Source organism: Lissotriton helveticus, chromosome 4_1 (genome assembly GCF_964261635.1).
Source record: "Lissotriton helveticus chromosome 4_1, aLisHel1.1, whole genome shotgun sequence".
Classification (NCBI taxonomy): domain Eukaryota; kingdom Metazoa; phylum Chordata; class Amphibia; order Caudata; family Salamandridae; genus Lissotriton; species Lissotriton helveticus.
In genome coordinates this window covers 713,681,267-713,705,775 of record NC_136063.1, presented here as the reverse complement: position 1 = coordinate 713,705,775, position 24,509 = coordinate 713,681,267, and the positions used below count along the sequence as shown (strand labels likewise).

Here is a 24,509-nt window from a genome sequence, read left to right as displayed (position 1 = left end):
AGCTCATCTGATAGCACACCAAAGGTTCAGGACCCGAGGGACACCTCTTGGGGATCAGGAACTAATTCCATCAGAGGTTAGTCTGATTCGGCAGTCCCAGTTGCAGGTCCAGGTTACAGGTCAGCTCGGCAGATGTCGGGAGGCTTCTGGAGCTTGTTATGTCCCTGTAGCTCAGAACAGGACGTCAGTCAGCTGACCCTGGGAATCACTTGGGCCTGGGATGAAAGGTGGAGCTTCAGTCTCCCTTTTCAGCAAGCAGGACAGGCATCAAGCAGCAGGATGTCCTTTTTCTGTAGTATCCAAACGTCCAGGAAAGAGGTTCGGAGAGTCCCCTTTGTATACTCGGTTCCCACTTTCGAAGCAGGAAAAGCTTCTAGAGTTTCCACCTACAGAGTTTTCTGGACTTTCCTGCCTCCCTGCCCTGTGCCCACTCTGTCTGGGGGTACAATAGGTCAGTGAGAAGTTCTGTGTGTGTGAGCTGGGCCAGTACCTTTGAAGTTCAAGCGTGGTAGGTGACAGCTTTACTTCCTCCCGATTAAGCCAAGATGGCCCAATGTTGCCAACATCCATACCCTTCATTGTGAGGCTGTCTGGGAGGAATACACAAAGACCAACTGCTGACTGCACCTAATCATGTGACCCAGGAACAGGCTGCAGGCACCAAACGGTTAGGAAAAAAACTGCCATCTTTCTAAAAGTAGCATTTTCAGAATTGGGACTTAAAATCCGACTTTACCATTGAAGAGAATTTTATATTGCAATTCATCAGACACCAAACCCCTGCATGTTCCCACACATAAGTCATCCCTTATTAAATGTAATAATTAATCCAATGTTATTGTATGGGAGAGGAATATCTTGCAACAGTGAAAAAGGGAATTTAGGAGCTTTTTTTGTTACCAGGGCATGTAAAACTAAAAAAGTACACGTCTCACTTTTAGAATAGAATGCACCATGTCTAATGGACTGTTTAAGCCCTACAATACGGGTGACTTGTATGTATATAATCAGAATGTTTAGGCCTGGCAAAAGGTTTGTTTTGCCACTTTGAAATGTGGTTGAAAACTGCACACACAGGCTGCAATGGCAGGCCTGTAACATGTTTTAAAAGGCTGCCTAAGTGGGTGGCACACTAGTAGCATTTAATTTATTGGCCCAGGGTATCTGAAGTACCATTTTACTAGGGGCTCACACGAAAATTAAATGTGCCAGTTGGGTATAAGCCAATTTTACCATGCTTAGAGGGAAGAGCATAAGCCATTTAGCACAGGTTAGCAGTGGTAAAGTACAAAGAGTCCTAAAAACAAACAAAAATGGGTTCAGACAACTGGAGGGGCAAAGGCAAACCATTTGGCGGTTACCCTGCAGAAAGAGTCAAGTTCAACACTCTCCACTGCTTAAAGCTTGGTAGACAGACCAGTGCTAATTCCATACTTATTAATAGAAATACATACCATAATACATCTTTTGGGACTTTTCTTTATATACATTTCCACTATTTTAGACCTGAATGCTCCAACAAAAAGCCAAGGGAAGGCAGCCATGGATAGGTGATGGAATTTGAGAAGGTGATGTATGGAAACTGAGAATATCCAATTAAGTTTGAAACATTTTAGGGAGAGTGTTACCAGAGCATGCAAGAGATTATGCTGGGTATGGAAGAAAAGTAAAGTATGGAACAAACATGAGCTGGGTAGGGGTGACCCTGTTAACCTGTAGCATCTCTGAAGGACCTTTACCAGAGAAAGAAAGATTGATAAACTGCCAACCTCCCTCCACTCACCCATAAAATAATTGCCACAGGCCAATAAAAGTAAATGGAAACTGCTGTTTGTCATTTAGCCAAACACATAGTTAAAATGCGACTGGTGATTTTGCATGAAATGGTTGTGACTCGGTGAATAAAAAAACATGCTATTTTTAAGAAAATACTTAATTAAAGTTTAAAACTCAGAGACAATAAAGAAAAAAATAGTAATCAGGGAATACATAGGAAAGGGATATTGGTAGGATGGAAGGCAACGTGGTAACTTATTGAAGAGCAGAAGCTACAGCTAGGTTGGAAGGCAATGTGGTAACTTATTGAAGAACAGAAGTTACAACTTCACCAGGGTAACTTCACCTCATCCACCTTATATATTTTTTCCCAGATATGTTATCAATTTTTAGAAAAAGGAAAAAAAATACAAATGTCAAGAGGCTTAGTCAAAACAGAATATAGCCCAGATATCAAATAGAGTAAAAAATGTGCAATCAGATACATATTACATTTTTTGACCAAATGGTACCATAATGCCTAGTCCCCGAGATAAGATGCCAAACTGACAGTGTATTCATAGCTGAATAAGAGAGTATCCAAAGGTACATCCAGCAATGAAGAACAATACACAGACGTGATGACCACAAAAAGTAATCAGAAAAACACACAAGGTGGCATACAGAGAACTAAAATTCGTAGGCCACGAGGGTGAACTCCATAATGTGAGTGAAAAAAAGAAAGAAGAGGAGGTCCAGTAAAGCCACATTGTTGTCAGATAAACGCAAGGAGGGGTTTAATACATAGTGTCCCAACGTGATGAGAGGAATGGAGAGGGAGAAAGACACCTCAAAAATAGCAGAGTCATTCATATACTCCTGTCCAATAAGTGGAGAGCATCTTACATGTGAAGAACATATGATCAAGTGTACCAGCAGTTTCATTAGAGGACCAGCAAAGATCATATTCAAGCAAGTGCAGTTTAAACATTTTAGACAGTGTCCAATGGAGAAAGTATGCAGTATAGAAGTGTGTCTGTGCAACAGAAGGGATCAAGTTGTTAGTGAGACGGTTAAAAGAGATGATTCGCCAGCTACCATCTGGAATTGAGGGAAAATGTGACTATCAAAATTATTTCGACCATTGTTTCTGAACGGGTGAAGAGGAAGACACCAGAGCATAGTGCACAGGGATTTGTATATTTTTGGCGCTACATAACTTCCTCCATTCGGTTGTTGAATAAAAAAAAGGTTTGAGGGAGGCACTATACCAAGTTTTGAAAGTTTCACTTTGATCTTTAAAAAATATATAGAAGTCCATATTGGATAGTGAATACTTAACCTGAAAGGAGGCAAAGGATAGAGGACGATCATCCTCAAACAGATCAAACACCACAGTGATACCCTTCGTTGCCCAAACCAAACTTATATCGGCTGATATCACAGAACATGTTTTTGGATTGTTCCATAAGGAAAGGGAAGAAAATTTAAATAAATTAGGGGACAAAGACTTGTCTACTAGTTTGAGAGCTTACATAGAGTCGGGAAAGATACAAGAAGAGTGAGACAATGCCAAATAATTTGTTGTTAAAGTCACAAGCAAGGAGTATGGGGACATGAGGTGGCTTTCTTTAAAAAACCAAGGGGCTACTATGGAAGATGAGCTGTCAAGCCAACCCACCTCAAGTGCTACAAGGAAAGCTGTTTGATAACAGAACCTATTCGGCAGGTCACATCCACCCATTTAAGGTGGAAGTCTACGTTTTTAAAAATCATTCTATGCTTTTTATCTGAGCACACAATCTGGATTCTAATTTATCTACTTCAGAGAAAAAAGTTGGAGACAGCCATACAGGAAGTGTCATGGGCAAGATTTTTACAAGGGGCTTAATCATAATCTTTAAAATTTACAATCTCCCCCACCATGAAAACAATTTTGGAGACCAAGAAGATAAAAGGTCTTAGATCATATCTAATATTTTCTGCTCATCCGTGGCTATAGACCCTGCTAGATCCTTAGCGAATCATATGCCAAGATACTTTATCATTTTAGGTTGCCAATGAAGGCCTGATTAACCAATATATGAGGAATGACAATGGACATTGACAAAAGGAGCAAATGAAGGACGGAACGCTGAACAATGCAAACATTCACCCCCAGTCACAAGGATCTGGGTTTAATCCATTGTTCTTTTGCGTACCACGCCACCCCAGTTTGGACCCAGCCATATGCAAATCAGTCTTGACCTTGCTCCTCATGGGAACATTCCAGCCTGAACTGCCAAACCAGGTCCTCCCTGGACTGGAAACAAGCATCCTTGGACCGGTTTTGGGGCATCACCTCTCATCATCCAGGCTAACCTAAATCCAGTGGTGCAAGGAGCACGGGATCCACGGCTGGGCATACCCTTCCCTCTTAGGGTGACAAAAGGAACAAATGATGGATGGAATGCTGAACAATGCAAACATTCACCCCTAGTCACAAGGATCTGGGTTTATTCCATCCTTCTTTTGCTTACCACGCCAATCCAGTTTGCCCCCCAGCCATATACAAATCAGTCTTGACTCTTCTACTCATGGGAACAGTCCAGCCCAAACTGCCAAGCCAGGTCCTCCCGGACCGAAAAAAAGCATCCTGGGAACAGTTTGGCGGCATCACCCCTCATCAGCCAGGCTAAATTGAATCCAGTGGCACAGTGAACACGGGACCCATGGCTGGGCATATCCTTCCCTCTTAGGGCGACAAAAGGAACAAATGATGGATGGAATGCTGAACAATGCAAACATTCACCCCCAGTAACAAGTATCTGGGTTTACTCCATTGTTTTTTTGCTTACCATGCCAATCCAGTTTGGACCCACCCATATACAAATCAGTCTTGACCCTGCAACTCATGGGAACAGTCCAGCCCGAACTGCCAAACAAGGTCCTTCCTGGACTGAAAACAAGCATTCTGGGACCGGTTTCAGGGCATCACCCCTCATCAGCCAGGCTAACTTGAATCCAGTGGCGCAGGGAACACGTGACCCACAGCTGGGGATACCCTTACCTCTTAAGGGGACAAAAGGAACAAATGAAGGATGGAACGCTGAACAATGCAAACATTTACCCCCAGTCACAAGGATCTGGGTTTAATCCATTGGTATTTTGCTTACCACACCAATCCAGTTTGGACCCAGCCATGTACAAATCAGGTTTGACCCTGCTACTCATGGGAACAGTCCAGCCCGAACTGCCAAGCCAGGTGCTCCCTGGACGGAGAATAAGCATCCTGGGACCGGTTTCAGGGCATCACCCTTATCAGCCAGGCTAACTTGAATCTAGTGGTGCAGTGAGAACGTGACCCACGGCTGGGCATACCCTTCCCTCTTAGTGTGACAAAAGGAACAAATGAAGGATGGAGCGCTGAACAATTCAAACATTCACCCCCAGTCACAAGGATCTGGGTTTAATCCATTGGTCTTTTGCTTACCACGCCAATCCAGTTTGGACCCAGCCATGTACGAATCAAGTTTGGCCCTGCTACTAATGGGAGAAGTCTGGCCCGAACTGCCAAGCCAGGTCCTCCCTGGACTGAAAACAGGCATCCTGGGACCAGTTTGGGGGCATCACCAGGGAGCAAGGGACCCATGTCTGGGCATACCCTTCCCACTTTGGGCGACAAAAGCAAAAGAAACAAATGATGGGCGGAATGCTAAACAATGCAAACATTCACCCCCAGTTACAAGGATCTGTGTTTAATCCATTGTTCTTTTTCTCACCACACCACCCCAGTTTGGACCCAGCTGAATGAAAATCAGTCTTGATCCTGCTCCTCATGGAAACAGTCTGGTCAAAACTGCCAAGCCAGGTTTAGTAGCATCAAACCTCATCAGCCAGGCTAGCATAACCTCTATCTTCTCTTGGTTTAACGAGTAACCCAAAAACATCACAACGGATTGGAATTAATAAAGAACTTTGGGAATTGTAGCATCGGAGTTCTCAGATAAAATAAAACACATCATCTGCATAGGCATCTGTTTTAAATGTATTTGAGCCAAAAGTGACACCACTGATATCCGGATATTCATTCATAAGCAGCAACAAAGGATCTATTGCCGAAAGAAACAGTAGAGGAGATAAAGGAGAGCCCCGACAAGTACCTTGATGCAGGGACAACGAGGAGGAAAGAGCCCCATTAATCCTTATTCTAGCAATGGGATCCGTGTACAAGAAAATAACCATCAAAGAGACGAGATCGCCCAAGTTGTAGCGATCCAGAGCTGCCTTAGGAAAAGGTCAGTATACCTTATCAAAAGCCTTTCCAGTATCTAGGGCGATAGCAACGGTGGCCTGAGAGTTATCAAGGACAGCTTTATCAATGATATCGCAAAAGAGACAAGAGTTATCACATGTCAATCTTCCCTTGACAAACCCGGACTGTGACTGATGGATTAATTTGGGAATCAAAGATTCTAGGTGCTTCGCTAAAATTTTTACAAAAATCTTTGCCTCCATGATCAACAGGGAGATAGGTCTATAGTTCTTAGCATCAAGATGATCTTTTCCCGCTTTAGGAAGCACAACTATTGTGGCTTCCACTGACATACCCGAAACTCAAAGCGGCCCAGGAGCTGACAAAATGATGCAATAAAAATTCCAAGGGTGGTAGAATTGTATCAGATGTGGACTTCTAAAATTAAATCGGTAAACCATCCGGACCAGGGGCCTTACCCCCAGGAATAAGTTTAATTGGTTGTATATTTTCATCCATCTATATGTTTATTAATATTACGGTTCTCAGCATCCAAGAGGGATTGCATTTGTATGTGTTTAAGAAACGTCACACAAGCATCTATCGTGGTGTCAATTTTCAAGGTATAGAGAGTGGCATAAAAGTTTCTAAAAGTTTCTAGAATATCTTCTCTTTCAGTGTGGATGATGTGTGGTGGGTCTTTAAGTGCCAAAATTATAGAATTATTATGTTTGAATTTAAGATGTGCTGCTAGGGATTTGCCAGCTTAGTTCAGATAAATAAATAAAAGTTTTAGAGGATAATAGTGGGTAAAAATATTAATTGAGTCATTGTCGCCCACATCAGAGGGCCATTTAAGATATTTACCTGTACGTAGTGAGAAAAACCGCAAACTGTAAAATAATGAGGTAAAGGAGAAAAGAATAAGTGAATAAAACAAGACATAAAAAAGAACACAGATCCAGAAGTCACCTCTATAGGCAGAGATGACAAGTCCAGAGGGGCAAAGTACAAACCTAGGAAGTTGTGGGAGTATCCACATGATGGATGGAAAGTGGAGCAATCCACCATGCCAAGAATCAACTGAAGACCCAGTGGTTGGGTGGAACTGACCGTTAGACAAAGGGGGAGATCAGGGAGGTTAACAACTTGATGAATATAATCTAATACTACAAACATAAAATACAAAGAATACATTGTAAGACTATAAAGGAGTATTGAAAGTAATAGCAAAGTTTGGACAGAACCATATACACTAGGACCCATAGCAAACATTAGAAAGTAACCTGACTGTGGATACCCATCTATCAAATTTCTATTACGAAGAGGAGAGGTAACCATCTGAATCACACAATAAAAAAATACAGTTACAAAATGCTCCACGGTAAAAGAAAGCAACATAAGATTTTGAATGACATTAGGAAGTTGCTCATACTCTGGATAGTTATAAGATCATATTTTATGAGACATTGACATATATGTGCTATTTGAAATAAAGTTTCAAAATTATGATACAATGTTTGAACAATGATCCTAGACATCGGGAACATATACTAAGTTAAATAATATAATGCCTTGGTATTTAGAGAGCTAAAAATTGTGAAAGCTTCGGCATAGGGTTGGGCCTCTTCAAGAAGGAAATCCAAGGTTGGAATTATATTTAATTTCCTGTAATATTTAGTTCTTGCTATTCTGTTGATGGAGTATTAACGTCTATTGGTAACGGAATGTTTAAGTATTATTTAGTATTTAAAATATACAAGTAGCTGTGAAGTATATATTTCTTAATTTAATTTATTGGGCTGCATATGGTTACGATCTCGAAAGGGGCTGAGCAGTTCCTCATCATTAACACAGGTCTCCTTTTTAAAAAAAAAGAGGGACTGTCATAATGTTTTAAATGTCTTTTTTTTAAAGGTTAAGTCTCTCTGATGTATTAGTTTTATCTACAGACATGCTTATAGGAATACTATCAGGGTAATTTTACAGACTGGTGGGTTCAACAAGAGCTGTAAAGATGTGGTGGGTCAATGTATTCCCAAAGGTACAATTCTGCCATGAAAGCAGACATTTTGTGGCAATACATTATTCCCTGCATTGACTGACAGAGTCCAGGAATGCATAGTTTGGTGAGAAACAAAGTCCTCATTGTGCACATTTTCCAATTCCAACTTTTTCCACACAGTTCTGCAGTTTCCCCATTAACTAAGGATGAGACTCAACAGCTGATATTTTAGAATTATTTTAAACATGCATTTGGCTTCTTTCAATATCTGCCTGTGCCCAACATTTTAATGGTGCTGAAAACAAAAATTATGGATATGTAAAGTGAGAGTAAGTATCTGCAGCAGACTTGAGGTTTAGTTTATGTTAAGAAATACCCTACACCAGGGGCAGCGTTTCCATAATTTGCAGTAAAGCATCAGCCTTGGAATGTCATCCAATGCCATTTCTCAGTCATGGGTACAAATCCAGCAGGACAGTTTATTTTTTGCATGGAATGATGAGAATCCTCGTTCTGCTTCCCACCTCTACTGAAAATGTTTTCTTAAAAGAAGAGAAAACTTTTTGGTCATCAGTCTCATGAAGGGAACATAGCCCTTAATGACTCAATGAAACATCCTTAATACATGTAGGCGTCCTTTTGGGTGGAAGTAAAAGGAATTATCAAGAAACCCATTGGTATAGACAGCTTTATTATAGAAAGAGAAAATACATCCAATGAATATTGATAAATCTGGGGTTCCTCCTGTCCAAAAGGGAAATATTGGATTAATGGGATCCCCTGGTACCCCGGGGATAAGAGACTGGGAAAGGGAAATGGATATAAGCTATGTACAAGGAAAAGCTATTTCTGAGAGGAGAGGGTGCCCAAAGAAATTTGAAAAGGTTTGGAAAGGAACGACATTGGATGAGTAATATTTGGACTTCCGGTGACCTCAGTGGGTTGGAGGGGAGGGTGTAAGGAAATGGAAGATGCATTCATTGTATGTTGTATGGCTCAGAAAATCAATAAAGTGTGGTATAAAAAAAGAGAATACACACTGGGCGTAATCCAGCCTTTGTGAACTATTGTACACCTCCAGACAAACTCTTGAAGCTAATGGGTATCAATCTGATGTAAACATGCAGATATTGTACATCATGCTTTATAAATACAGAAAGCCATTAGCCAAATTCTCAAGTTTACAATAAGTCGCAACCAAATACAGAACCAGCCATGACCTACAGCGCCTTCAATTCATAAATCGTGTATTACTAAATGGTAAAAAGTGAGCTGGGTTGACATTTTTCTAGACACAGGCAAACATAAATACTTTTTCTGTATTGGTTTCTAAGTTGTCCTATTTAAATTTGAAACTAACAACAAGGAGCTTAGAGGGAAAATAAGGTCATAGGTCGCCCTCCACTCAACATATACTTTCCACAACTATGACCTAGACCAAGAGGGCACCTATAAGATAATTATTTCAATGGTGTATCTTACATTGCAAAACCATTATAACTGACTCCCCTATTTTAATTGATGGGGTAGGAGATACATCCACGTTGTGCCACATTTAAAAATTGCCCAATCCCTTTTATAAAAACAACCGTTGTGAGACAGACTACACACACCCATGTGTCAGACTCAGACAAAGAAAAAAGTGTGTGTGAGCGAGATGGCACCTCACGGGCGCACCACCAATGGGTTTTTTGAGAGACTTCTAATGTAAGTCATTTCTCCTCCCCTTCGGTTATTTTCACTGCAAGGGATAGAGCATAATCAATTTACATGCTTATTTTCTCTCTCTTCTGTCATACATTCTAGGTTTTCACCTGCTTTTACTGCAGAATGTTTGATACACTATATCTCTCAATCCTTACTATGACATTCGCGTTTATGTAAAAAGGCCTTTCTCTATTTCGCTCATGGCTGGACCCACATAGTCCACATGTGTTCGTTAAGCAAAACAAAAAAGCCCATGAGGGTTCCGTCCTCTCGGCCGGTATGAGTCAAGTTGGCCGATTGAGGGTAACTATTGTGTAGTTATGTGCATTTGGGTCTACCTACGCCTAAATAGGTGTTTTTATAAGACAGGTTGACAATTATGTGTTTTTATATTTTTTTTATAGTTGTGAAGATTACATATGTTCAATGCAGTGGCTTAAATTGTGACGCCCTGAAGAAATTGCCTAAACTTTTAAATGGCAATGAAACATGTCGGCTGTGAGTAGAGTATGGTTGGATAAGTAGGAGCCATACTTACTTTTTTAGAGTCCACAACCAACACGAAAGAGACAGAATAAACTTAAAGATCCGTGTTGTTTGTGGTTAATATGTTGTTTTGACACTATATGTGTTGTTTGTGGTTTTTCTACACTGCATATCTTCACAAACACATTGTTTGTTTGTTTTTGGACACATCTTTTCTTTAGAGCTTGATGGTGCCAATGATGAGATCAGGGCAATCCTGGTGAGTACCTGCCAGGTTCCCGTTGGTGGTGCGCCCGTGAGGTGCCATCTCGCTCACACACACTTTTTTCTTTGTCTGAGTCTGACACATGGGTGTGTGTAGTCTGTCTCACAACAGTTGCTTTTATAAAAGGGATTGGGCAATTTTTAAATGTGGCACAACGTGGATGTATCTCCTATCCCATCAATTAAAATAGGGGAGTCAGTTGTAATGGTTTTGCAACGTAAGATACACCATTGAAATAATTATCTTATAGGTGCCCTCTTGGTCTAGGTTATAGTTGTGGAAACTATTTAAATTTGACTCAATCAAGAAATCATTTAACTCATACAATGAACAAGAGATACAATTATATGTTGAAAATAATGTGTGAAATACTTACAAATTAATTTTAACATGACCAAGACCAGCTAGCTCAGAAGACCATGCGGAGGTGCTGCCATCAATAATACATGACTGAACTCATAGGGATTGTGAAAACTCCAAGCCCGATTCATAAAAGTATTCTGAGACAAAATCCTAACTTTACGACTTTCGGTATTCACAAAGGGCATTTAGGAGTAGTAAAGTTAAGAATCCTATCTTTACTACTCCTAAAAACCCTTTGTGGATACCGAAAGTAGTAAAGTTAAGATTCTGTTTCAGTTAAACTTAAGTTTTGGTCTTAAGTTCTGGTGCTTAATGTTATGTTATGTTAGAGAGTATATATAGAGAACAACTGTCACTTCGAGGAGTATCATGGCACTATAGTAGGTTGGGTTGCGGCCAGAAAGATAATTGAGGACTGAAATGAAAAGGGTTAAACGAGTGCTCTACATAGTGTATCTGGGGCAGTGAAAAATCCTTGTTTTCAGGGTCTTCCTAAAGAGGGTTTCTGATTGAATGATACAGAGGCTGCTAGGATGTTGGTTCCATGCCTTTGTGCCTAACACTGCAATGGATTTGCCCCCTTTTGAGACACATCTGAAAGCTGGGGGCTTTAATAGATTTGAATTGGAAGATCTAAGAGTCGGCAGGGTACATAGTGAGTGAACATGAAATGAAGATACTGGGGGCCAGTGGAGTGAAAATGTCTGAAAGTGATTATAAGGATTTTAAACAAAATTATTTTATGGACATGTAACCAGTGCAGAGTTTTTAGAGCAGCTGAGGCAGATGATTTCCTGGGCATTTTAATACTAGTCTTGCTGCCGCATGTTGAACCATCTGAAGTTTATGAAGGACAGATTTATTGGTTCCTGTATAGAGGCTGTTCCATTAGTCAATTCTAGATTAAATTAAAGCTGTTACAACCATCTGCCTTGTTGAAAAGGGAAGTTTATTGAAATGTATTTTTTTAATGATTTGACGAGGTGAAAGCAGGTGCCCGCCACAGACAAAGCTTGTTGGTGGAAGGAGAGGGCTGAGTCAAATCCGACCCCCAGGTTTCTGTCTGCCGTTATGGTGTTGGGGGGGTTGAGTGTCAGTCGGCCGTCATCAACAGTGGCAGAAATTATTCCCCTTCCCTAATGGCATAATTTCAATTTTTTCTGAATTGCATCTCAGATGGTTGGTCTTCATCTGGTGAAAGACCGCAGCGAGACATTGGCATAGGTTTTCCTCAGCCAATGTGGTATTTTTGTCAAGGGCCAGCACCAGCTGTGTATCATCCACTTATGAGATGGTCTCAATGTTAAAGGATGATAATTGCCTGATCAGTAGAGCCATATAGGCATTAGAAAGTACTGGACTGAGGATAGAGTCTTGTGGGACCCCAGAGAGCAGAGGCTTTTCTGCTGACTGATATTGCCCGAGGGTGATGACTTGCCTTCGGTTTTGAAGGAAAGATTTTAACCAGGCCAGGCCAAGATAGGAGATGCCATAGGTTTCGAGGCGGTCAAGGAGAATGTCGTGCGAGACCGTATCGAAAGCGGTTGACCCCACAAAAAAAATGCATGATACAGTGAATAGCATACACTTTTGACCTGTTAAATTCAACAGGCTTTGCTTGTCGAAATATATATATCTTTTTAAAAAAAAAATGTTTTGAGGTCTTTAGTCTCTTAAAAGAAATACAATAATTCCACAGTACAGAATCATAGCTTACAGTAGAAGACAAGTATTGACATAAAATATGAGGGATGTAACTGGATGGACCAACAAAAAGAGGTACAAATGAAAAAATATATGAAAGAGAAAAGATAACTATGGTGACAGGTGGTCATGACCAGACTGAAAGTCCACCCACAATCCCCTCAATAGATCCCATGTCTTTCTGTTCCTAGTGCGTCACTCATGGGCGTCAATAATCAAGCACTCGAGAAGGCCCGTATTGACGATTCCATGCCACCAGAGCATTGGATTGGGAATCTGGGTCATTAAACAATGCCAAGCCAGTATCAATTGAGCTGATACGTTAGCAAAAAATAAATACTGCCAAAATTACAACGAATATATGGTGAGCGACCTAGCACAATTAGTTTAGAGTCCCACCTCATAGTAGTCGGACAGAACCGATGAAGCTTTCCGAAAACTGTCTGCCAATAATAGGAAATAGCTGGAATTCATGAAAAATAAATGATGAGGGGGTTTAGTAAAAATTGTTGACAAATTTTAACTGGAGGGTTTTGACCCGGGAAACATTCAGAAGTGTACGTGGGAGAACATCTATGCATCTCATATCTTCAGAGGTGACTGTGACCCTGAGATGTGGACTTCACTTATCGGCCAATAGCTGAAAGAGGTTGGGCTGCCGTTGATCTCGGCTGACAAAATCAATTTGTAGGCCAGCCTAATGCCCTTCTTTGGTGGACTGTGCCACAAGTGTTCCAGGAAGGCATTCGAGGAGCAATCAAAATCGTCCGAACATGTCAAAATGTAATATAGGGTGAGGTATTTAACACACCTGGGTGCCTTAAATAACCCTCAACTCGGGATTCCAAACCCTGCACATACAGGAGTTTGCGCAGGGGTCAGAAAAGACTGACCCACTCATAATCCGGGCCCAGGCGTAGAAAATGAGCCACACCTATTCAGCAAGAGAGTGGTAAGTCTGTAGCTGGTGCACCGTCACAAATATATTATTATAGCATGATGTGGTAGCACACTGCCATTTATAGGCAGCACATTCTTCATTCAGATGGGCCCATTAATTTGTACTTGCTTGTTTTATTGATAAAACTATACAGTGAGCAAATATAATAGAAGAGAGGGTCTGAGGGAATGTTTAAAGTCCTGGACTGATTCAATCCCCCTAATTCTAATAATCTCAAAACGTAGTGGAATCCGTGGACCTAAAAAAAGCCAAAAAGAGCACACCTCTGCAGGTGCTCGTCCTCAGCGCACAATGGACGCATGCGGATGACATCATCAAAAATAACTACCCGTCTGCCTCCTGCCGATGGGATTTGTAGTTCTATCTAGAGAGCGAAAGTTAGGGATTACTGGCATTTGTGACGAAAATAGTCATGTCTAATCCATATTGTTTCTAAATCCCTAGAGCACAGATGACAATGTTCCCCATCTTATGCCAACCGGACCGGACTGGTGGGCGGGCAAACAATATATCGTGGACTCTACAGGTGCTCGTCATCAGCGCACAATGGACGCATGCGAATGACAACATCGAAAAGAACTACCCAGCTGCCTACTGCCGATAGGATTTGTAGTTCTATATAGAGAGCGAAAGTTAAGGATTTCTAGCACTTGTGACGAAAATAGTCGCGTCTAATCCATATCGATTCTAAATCCCTAGAGCACTGGGCACATGATTGTGTATTGATGGGACACCAGCTATCCTTAGGTGGTTTTTGAGTACATTTTCTCTGTTCCTCTTTGCTTACCCTGCTCTAACTAATATACAACAGAACTTTGGGCTGTCAGTGCCTCCACACTTGGCTTTCGAGGTATGTTCTTTTTGGCTTTTTTTAGGTCCACGGATTCCACTACGTTTTGTGAAAACTATACAGTGCACAAACGATCATGTGTGGAAACTGCTTTCAGCAAATGTTTGTCATTTGCGCAACAGCAAGGACAGTGTTTTAATTTGCTTTGATCCTATTAAAATCTTTGTTTCCATTCACTTCGGAAATGCAAAGAACCCACTTATTTAGAGCTTTCATGACTGCTGGTGTCATTTCAGAATATATAAAGCTGGACTACATGAAAAATATACTGGCTGGCTTTTATTTAGGATAAATTTAGAGCTGATGAGAGACCGAAGTTATTTTTCAATCCGATGAGTATTTGGTGATGCAGTGCATGCAACGAAATTCATCTTATTTATTTAAATGCTTACTTACCTGTAAAAATCCGTAATCCATACATTACTACCCCCCACCCTGCCCTTCGTCATCGCCCTGCCGAAACTCCTACTGCCGACCGCTACTGGATGAGTATCATTAAACAAGACGTTGCTTGGTTGAAGCATCCCTTCCTTAGCATGGTGGCACCCGAGAGGGAAGCTTCAGCCTAGGTCAAACCATCATACTGGAATTTTGACATAGTAAAAACTGTACCTGGGATACAGCCATATATCCTGGAAAGGTCAAATCATCAGCGTCGTTTGTTGACATATTTCAGGTTGAGAATGTTTCACCAGCTTTTTTATCTTGAGGGAACTTGGTACACGTTTTCTGAATTGCCTACATGTTTTTGTGACCAGTTTTCTAAAGGCCATACTTTGCACATTGATCTTACATATACTTTTTATAAAACACTTCAACATAAGATTTTAAAACCTCTTCTTTTACCCCTGGAATTTGGATAGGCCTGCCCTTTTATACTTGAAACTTTCAGCAAAACAATAAAAAAAAATAATGTGCCAACGTTTCTTATGGGGCGTATAGCTCTGAACAGTAGGGATGGGCTATTAAGGTGTTGGCTTGTGCCGTCTTTTTACGCGAGTCTAATTATGATAATCTTCTTATAGACGGCATCCATTCTTGTATGTTTTATGTATGATACGTGTATTCATTTACGACTGTGATGATTTGGTTTCTCCCTCTTTTTTATGTTCACTTGTATGATTGACATTTTTTTAATCCAGTAAAGCATTTGATGATGATGACTGCTGATACATTTTGAAATATCTGTACAGTTCATTTATAGGTACTAAATGTTGTGTGTTTCAAAAAGTGGCATCCAATAGCCTTTCCTTTCACACCAGCAAGATTGTCACACAGTTCAGTTACATAGTTCCGTCTACAATATCCTCAAGGGACGTTCAGTGCTCCCTCACCTCGGAAACTCCACCATGCCTGTTGTGGGGGTGCTACAGCCCCCCACACCCATACTTCCAGCGTCTATGTGACTGTGTACTATTGCGTATTTCGAAGTTAGAATGCAGTCCGCTAGTAATGCATTTATGGCCTCATTTATGAGAAATGACGCACCTCTGCTTGAAAGCAGCAAGGCGTCACTTCTCAGTGCGCACTCCTTGCGTCATGATTGATGCGTCATATTTACAATATGATGCATCATGTCGCAAGGAGTTACAGATACGTCAGTATTTCTGACGTATCTGTAGGTGCAAAAGTGACGCATTGCTGGAGTGTGTCGCAAAAGTGACGCAACTCCAGCAATGTGTACTTTCACATGGGCAAGTCCCATGTTAGTGCCTGCGTCAGTCTTACGCCTGCTGCATGGCATTTTGACGCATTAGCGGCATAGATTTCACTGCGTCACTTCCATGACATTTTCTTGCGTCAAAACGCCCCCCTTGCATACATTATACCTGGCGCAGGTATAATGTGGCACAGGGGTTTACAAATTGACGCATCTACCTAGATACGTCACTTTGTAAATATGGGGCAACAAGGCGCATTTTTTATGCCACTGGTGCGTCACAAAAAGTGACGCACCGGCGGCGTAAAAGTGACGCACAGCCTCATAAAGGAGGCCATTAGGTGTATTTATATTTACATTATATGTACAAGTGTTGCTCAGGCTCTGATACGGCTCTTACAATAGAATACATATTTCATATTCAGTTATCGTTTATACTTACAACACATTATAGTGGGTTGAACCCAGGAGCCAACAGGTGTGATGTACCCCATCATAATGCTGTATTCTATGAATGCATTCAGTTCTTCAGCATTGTCAGTACAGGTTGTCGTGTCCGGCATTTTGGCAAATAATGCCTATAGACTTATTTTAATGTCACCTTATACATTAACTAAATGATGACAGTTACTAGTGTATGTTGATTCCTGAGACATCGACATGTACTGCCAAGGCTGTAACCCATGTTTGACATTGGTTTACTCCCTTGAGATCCTAACTTTATGGTATTTCAAACAGTTATGTGAATTTGTGGTGGTATACTAATGCACATATGTGTATTCTCACAGATATTCATGTTTGCCAGACCATTTCTGCAATGTATCACGTGTTTTCCACACAAGGGATAAAGAGTAAACAAGTCGCATCATCGTGCAGCGCAGTTTGTTTATCCGAGAGCGCCACCTGTTGACCGAGAGGTACCACTGTACCATAACCCATTTGACAACTGCAACAAGCTTGTTCCTTAACGCTCGGGTTAATGGAGGAGGGCGATTAACAGTTAAATTACGAACAGAAGTTTGCAATAAATGCAGAACTGGGACCCCATAACAGGTCAGCTCTGGTGTGCAAAAATGAACCCGTCTAGCAGCAAACCGCAATGTTGCAATGTGTAATTTTGCTTTGAAATTAATGTGCCATCTCAAAAACCACAGCATGCATGTGGTCGATCAGTAATCCAGGACTGGCTGAAGGTGCCTCGCATAGCACGGGGACACCTGACAGCTATCTCAGTCAAATAATCGATATATATTTAAGTGCAACATTGGCATCCCCTCAAAGTGGATACCAACAAGAGCAAGGTCACATGCGAGGGAAGTAAAGTGATGAGCTAACCAGCTCGAAATCGTTTTTTCAAAACATTACCTAAATGGCAACTATTGGGCAAGTTTAATTTAAAGGGTAGCATGCATTTAGAGAAACTCAATTAAAATAAGCATAGAGTTTATATAATTTTAGTCCCTCGTGCATTTTAAGTCTTCAGAAGAAGAGAAATCAGATAACATTTCCAATGTATGTTGATGACCTCACCCACAAGACCCTATTCCGGCGGGACACTGAATATTTTTAAAGTCCAAATTGCTTTATTTTTAGGTGCAATCCCCCCCCCCCCCCATAATCTCCTCTTCTTCAATGTAAGTAACTGGGGAAAATCATTCCTCCGATTTTGTCTCCAAAATCGCCCTCTTACCAGGTTGAAAATGTTTGTGTGTATGCGACCTTGAAAATTGTTGTCGCCAATTGTAAAAGAATAGCACTCGAGACCTCATTTTGAGCAGGGAGTAATTCCTGACACTGAGTAGAATCTTAAATACCTCAAATGCAAATTCAAAACTTAGTATTAATACCTCATATGTGGTAATGCTCAATATATAGTGAATCCAGCTGATTTAAAGACTCACAGCAACGTGTAATCGCCATAAAAACAGCACCACCCAGGAGCAGGCCTCTAAATTTAAAGGCATAGCTATTGTAGTGACTTACTGCTAATATGCTGCTAACCATGACCAGCCTCTGGCAGGACTGAAGGCCCCCATCTCAATAGGAAGCACTGGCATGATTTGTGATTCTAGCCGCGGCCCGTGCAAGTACGAGCGGTAGGGCCGGGTGCAGGAGGATTTCCACAGATGACGAGGGGGGCAACTTACTTATTTATTTATTTAATTTTCCCTCGTGGTCGTCTGTCGAATATCCCCCAACTCGACCCCAAAGCCCCACTGTTCTTACCTGCACGGGCCGCGGCTGTGAATTGTGGGTGAGTCTTTGGGCAGGGCTTTAAGTGGCATGGCCATGTCGTCCTGCCATTGACATTACAGGGAGTCAGATTTCAACTCAGTGGCATTTAAACATGCGGTACTACAAGTGCAGTTTGTGCAACTACTTTCTTAGATGTTTTAGCACAACTCAGGCAGTAAAGTGTAAAGACAATGCTATCCCCATGCCTCCTTAACGAGGTAACGGCATCAAGAGAGCAGGTTTATTTTTAGGTATTAACCCTGGATGGACTCTAAACGAGGCCTTCCAGTGTGACCTCCATAGCATCTCTTCTTGCAGACTCACTCTCTCATTTACACAGATGGCTGTTACAGGTAAAGACAGCAGTATGTGCTAATACCTTTACAACACTTGAGAGCTGCTTAAACACCCTGCTATTTCAAATTATCACCCAGGCAAGCCTAATGCATTTAATAAAACAGATGCTGGTGCTGCAGTATTTTACTGGCTGTTCGAGCACACATTTTAACCCCACTGCAGTGGTAAACTGCATGCACCTCCAAAGTGTGCAGCAACAGAACAGCATGCAATGACATCAGTTTCCAAGAGAATAACAGTATTGTGTTGCACAGTAAATGTGGTTTCCGGCGTGGGTGCTTGCCCACATGATCATACGCAAACAAATAAAATACTACTCTTTCACCAGAAAAAATGCAGAGCAGCTGCCGTAGGCAGCATCGCAGCATCCAGCATGTTAGTATATATATGAGGTGGTCACTTCTGTTCACCTTATGGATGATCTGACTTGTTTCTGCTTCTCGCTGGTGGTATTTTTATTGGTTAATTTTTATACCAGCTATATGTATTTCTGGGCAATCTCATGTTAGCATATATAAGATAATCCACATTTATGTATTTATTGTTCAGCTAATAGTCTTACAATATTGTAAGAACATGCAATATAAAAACAACTCAATAAAAGCATGTGCACAGCAATATATCAATGATTTTATCTTAAACATTAAAATGCAAGTACAATCAAGTGTCAAAAGTATGCCTTTCCATTAGAAGGCATACAACCTAAGTAAAAAAGCATGCTTAAATACTTCAAATACAGTAAAGTGCGAGTGCAGTGAAAAAGGTGCACATTACCTAAATGAGAGAAAAACATATGCATCACTATCAATGAAAAAAACATAAGAACATTTGGGAATTATCTTCTTTTCAGATGTAAACAATCTGCCAATCCATCTAGGGAGTAAAAGTGCAGTGCATAAAAATAGTGCAAAATTGTGCAATTTATGCATAAGATAGAAGTGTGTTCCATTATGGGAAACAACCTGGTTCATGGAGCCTACCTACGTAAACATAATCTTAGAGTGGAGGGCAACTCTTTCAGGCAAGGCCAGGTAACCCATAAATATGACACTACGGAGGCGACCACATACATATCATCTGGTTAAATACGTAACGCCATTGCTGGTTTAACACATCTGATCCCACAGTATTTAAAAAGGGGGAGGGGCCACCTCCGCCGGGCGGCTACATATTTTGTACAAAACAGGATAAATTGGTTTAGATTGTCCAGACCACCGAAGCTACAATCACAGCTGTTGTATCTACCATCGAGTATATGTATACATATGAGAAAATCCCTGCTCAGGATGAAACCTAGCCAGAATTTTAAGAACAATATTTACTTCAATTCAGGGTATAGCCTGTCTAGATATTCTGGACATGAAGTCCATAGATGTTACTGAAATAATTGTCTGTAAAAGATCTCGGCTTCAACTCCCAGCATGTTTTTATCTGCGTGTATTCATGATACCGCTCTTTAATCAAATCTGTAGTATCCTGTCTAATACTACTAGGAGCTTTCCACAAAGACACCAACTGTAGCTCTTTAAAACGTTTTTGCACATTTGATGGCCATGCATGGCCCCGGCAAGAGCAGCTAGCTGTGACTTCATCTAGGGATTTCTAAGTAAACTGCAGCCTTAGGGTTTCTTACCAGTCTAACCCAGTAAAGGATTTGCCTGAGGGCGATGGTTTCTGATATAGGGAAAAAAATTAAGGGGCATATTACCAACAAGTAGCGATATTTATCGCTAAATAGGCTTAGAGACAATTTTTTTATTGCTGCCTATCGCTGGATATGTTAGCGGAGAAAACATGCTGTTAGCAATGTTTTTCTCCATTGTGCTAAAATATCCAGCGATAGCGGCGAAATGCGTGAATATCGCTGAGAATACAGCGATATTCACGCATTAGCGACGAAATGCTCTTAGCCATGTTATCCACCTCCCATTGGATAACATGGCTAAGAACTGGTCTGTGCAGGCGTTGGTTTTTGGTGATAGCGGGAATATTTCCATCGCTACGCCTGCCATGCTAATAGGCGATAGCGACGTTAGCGACTGCTTTCAGTCGCTAACAGGTTGGGTACGCCCACTTTGCATGTCATTAGCGATAAATATCGCTGACATGCAAAGCGGGCCCCAAACCGCTCGCTATCGCCTAAAAGCTGTCGCTAACATCAGTTAGCGACAGCTTGCTAATAGAGCGATGGAATTATCGCCGCTTAGTGGCCGAAAACGGCCGCTAAACCGGCGATAATTGCCTATCGCCACCCTTGGTAATATGCCCTAAGTTCTCCATACAGTGCTGCTAGAGGGTTCCTGGCCCAAGCCCCAGCAAAGTTCGGAAGAAATTATTCTCAGCTACTTGGAGTGGGCAGACATTCGCAAACCCGCATAGTTCCGCATCATACAGTGCGTCCGCCACTGCCCTTTGCTTATATATTTCCAAAGTAACACAGATACTCAGACACCAGCCTTAGGCCTAAACTTTAAAACTGCTCCGGCCAGTTGTCTCAAAACTAGCAGAACCTTCTGTATTTGACTGCCCCATCGCAAATTCTCAGAGAATCGAATTCCCAAATAGTCAAACTGCTTAACAGTATCCAGGGGTATACCTTCAAACAAAGGCTTTTGCTCAAAACAGGGACAGGGTCTCAATACCATACACTTTGTTTTGCTACCATTAATGGTTAAAGACTTCTTGTCACAGTACTCCACAAAGAGTGTTAGTAGCCTATGGGTGACATTTTCTGCAATCATCTGCATATAATAATATTGGGACCAGCTTCCCAGCTACAGTTGGAATATATATGGGGTCTTCCATCAAATAGTCAACTGAATCATACACAGTAATTCTGCATGACATCAAATACATAGATGTGCTCATTTTCAGCGGTACTTTAAATTCCTGAGCTACAACGATGCATTAAACAAAGAAATCAGAAATCACAGAGCTCATTTCTGCTGAACATATCAAGTCAATATTACATTTTCAACTGAAACAATGTGTTTCTATTTACTATGCTTCTTACCTTATCTTTTTTCAGGGCCTTTTGCCTGCAATCCAGATGCAACACGTGGCTTTCCCGTTCTTTCTGCATCTGCTTCCGAATTCTGTCTATTTCAGACTTGAGGTGGCAACTTAGGTTCTCAGCATTTTGATGCTTGAACTGAACACATTCCAGATCTTTCCTTAAAAAAGTAAAAATACGGCTCTTTACTCAACAGGCTTCGGCTGCATACCCTTCATTTACATAAACCTGCCCTCTCTCTCATCTCCCCAGGTTATGGCACAAGACTTACTTTGAAAGACTGCAACAGGGAAAGGGAAGATGAAGAAAAGATTCCTCAGTGGAAAATGGTTTGTGCATAGATTTTCCAGTTATCTTGCGAGCTATTATAGAAAACAGATGTCTTATGCAGGTCTTCTTACATGCAGCACCTGGAGTGCCTTGCACCACAAATACTTCCTAGACGTAGAAATACGCCTGAGGCAAGTATCTCACAGCGCCACATTCAGTGTATTCAATTTTCTTAGCTCCAAATACATTTATTAGTTAATATGCAAAATTGAATGTATTTGCAGGGTGTTGTGGGAACGGGAAGTGCCATATTGTTCTACATTGGCCATTTTGGAGACACTTTGGGGCATATTTACAAGCCACTTGCGCAGCTGGTGCGTCATTTTATTCTCATATTAAAAGTGATGCACTGGTGGCGCAAGAGGCTTGTAAATAAGCCCCTTAGAGGCTAAGGGACAGATTTACAAGCCCCTTGTGCCACTTTAGCGTCACTTTTAACATGGGAAAAGTGACACAAAAGTGGGGCAAGGGGCTTGTAAATCTGACCCCTGGGACTTGTTCCATGTAGTCTTGGGAGGTCGGTGTAGATCCAGTCAGTATGATACTGGTAGATACCCTATTTACTGGGTGCACAATTACTGCATCCTTCAATGTTTCGGACCTCAGAATGGGGTATAATGCAGAATCATTAAAGGTGTTCTCTCTTTCTGAACTCCCAATGTGCAGTGTTTTCCCACACAATTTTTATCTGGTTTTACCGGTCGAGAATCATGCAGACAACACACAAATAAATGGGGGGGCGCCATTACTACTCAAGCCATAATCCTGATTTGGGCGCAAAAGGATTTTCTGCTAGGATGAGGGCATTAGAGTTTTGGAACGATAAGTCAGGGTCTGAATGAAGGGGGATCATTATACATTTCCAGATACATATATGGTTCAAACTGATCCACGGGTGAATGGTCTACCTTTTTTTTTCCTCACAGTTTTATTTAATATCTCCAAGGGCATTGGGGTGCTTTACATGAGCACCAGATTGAAACACACTTGTGTTTTTTAGCCAAGAGAGATTAAGAGATCTGCGCAGAATCACAGGATGTTGAGCCAAGGGCAGGCCGTGAACCAAGTCCCCCAGATCCAATGTCGTCAGTTGTGGCCACATCTCCTCTACCTGTGGCTCCCTAAGCGTTAATGACACATCATACAGCATGTCATGGCGTGTCTGATCAACAGGCAGAGGAAAAAGGAAACTGAATCTGATCATCATTTGTAAAAGGGACAACAGTTGTTTTAATGAGGGAATGTGATCGAAAGAGAGAAATTCTAGACCACTTCAAGGAAAAGCTTGAGGGTTCAAGGATGTTCCTAATCAAATAACTAATTCAGCTGAAAAACGTGTATATAATTATCAGTTGCAATGACAGTTGCAGATCCTAGGTCCAGTCCTAAGAGCAATTTACAAAAAAGCAAAGGTGCACCACTCAAAAAAAAAAAAACTTTATCAAAAAGAGCAAATAAATTGTCCATATCCAAAAAACAGAGAGTTCTTCAGTTTTTTTCTTTTTTCTTTCTCTTTTATTGTTTAATTTCGGATAAAACACAGCATTCAACACAACGAACAGCCGACGCGTTTCGTCCTTGTACAGGACTTCTTCAGGGCTTTTAGATACAAGCAAATAAATATACAAATATAAAACACAACAAATATAAGACAATTTATACATAAAAACATGTGGGCTGATTTCCTGCCCAAGTACACGACAATGACAGACTACTGGCATATTATCCAATTATAACAATTTACATGTATATGAGGCTGTTTGGTTCAATTTAGTCCCGGCTGGGACATTTTATAGGCATCTATTGCCCATGAGCATTAAGCATTAATGCTTTGTTTGGCTAATATAAATAGGAATTGTTATAATTGGATAATATGCCGGTAGTCTGTCTTTGTCGTGTACTTGGGCAGGAAATCAGCCCACATGTTTTTATGTATAAATTGTCTTATATTTGTTGTAAGTCTGTTATATATTTGTATATTTATTTGTTTGTATCTAACAGCCCTGAAGAAGTCCTGTCCAAGGACAAAACGCATCGGCTGTTCGTTGTGTTGAATGCTGTGTTTTATCTGAAATGAAAATCAAACAATAAAAGAGAAAGAAAAAAGAAAAAAACTGAAGAACTCTCTGTTTTCTGGATATGGACAATTTATTTGCTCTTTTTGATAACTTTTTTTTTTTGAGTGGTGCACCTTTGCTTTTTTCATAAATTGTTAAGTTCATATCAGATACAAATACTGTGACGGTGGGTACTAAACAGTGTGCGCGCAGCTCACACTCAATATAGTAGGGACATTACCCAACAAGTGTAAAAACGGGTTAGGTGCTGGTAACCAGAAGGCTCCGTTGTCAGGTCCTTTTTATCCAGTCCTAAGGGCACCTGGAGTGTAATGGTGACAACTGATATAAGCTATATGTTGCAAATGTCCTTGAGGTCATGACCTGCTTAAGGGCAGGTGTTCGTACATGTAGTGTGCTTCTGTACCTCTCTATATTTACAGCTATTAATTCATTAAAACATGTAAAGTGCAGGGACCTTGTAGAGATTAATTTGTGTGAATGATACTATGTGTGACTACAGCCAT

General features: G+C 41.0%; 1 protein-coding gene across 3 annotated transcripts in view; it reads right to left on the bottom strand.

Moving 5' to 3' along the window:
* The window catches only part of CCDC178 (coiled-coil domain containing 178), a 1,259,352-nt gene that overhangs the window by 614,156 nt on the left and 620,687 nt on the right, over positions 1-24,509 (bottom strand). For all 3 annotated transcript variants that reach the window (XM_078685673.1, XM_078685671.1, XM_078685672.1), the window contains exon 18: positions 21,596-21,755. In XM_078685673.1, coding sequence (XP_078541799.1) covers positions 21,596-21,755 — 160 coding nt within the window. The remainder of the gene's footprint in view (positions 1-21,595; positions 21,756-24,509) is intronic.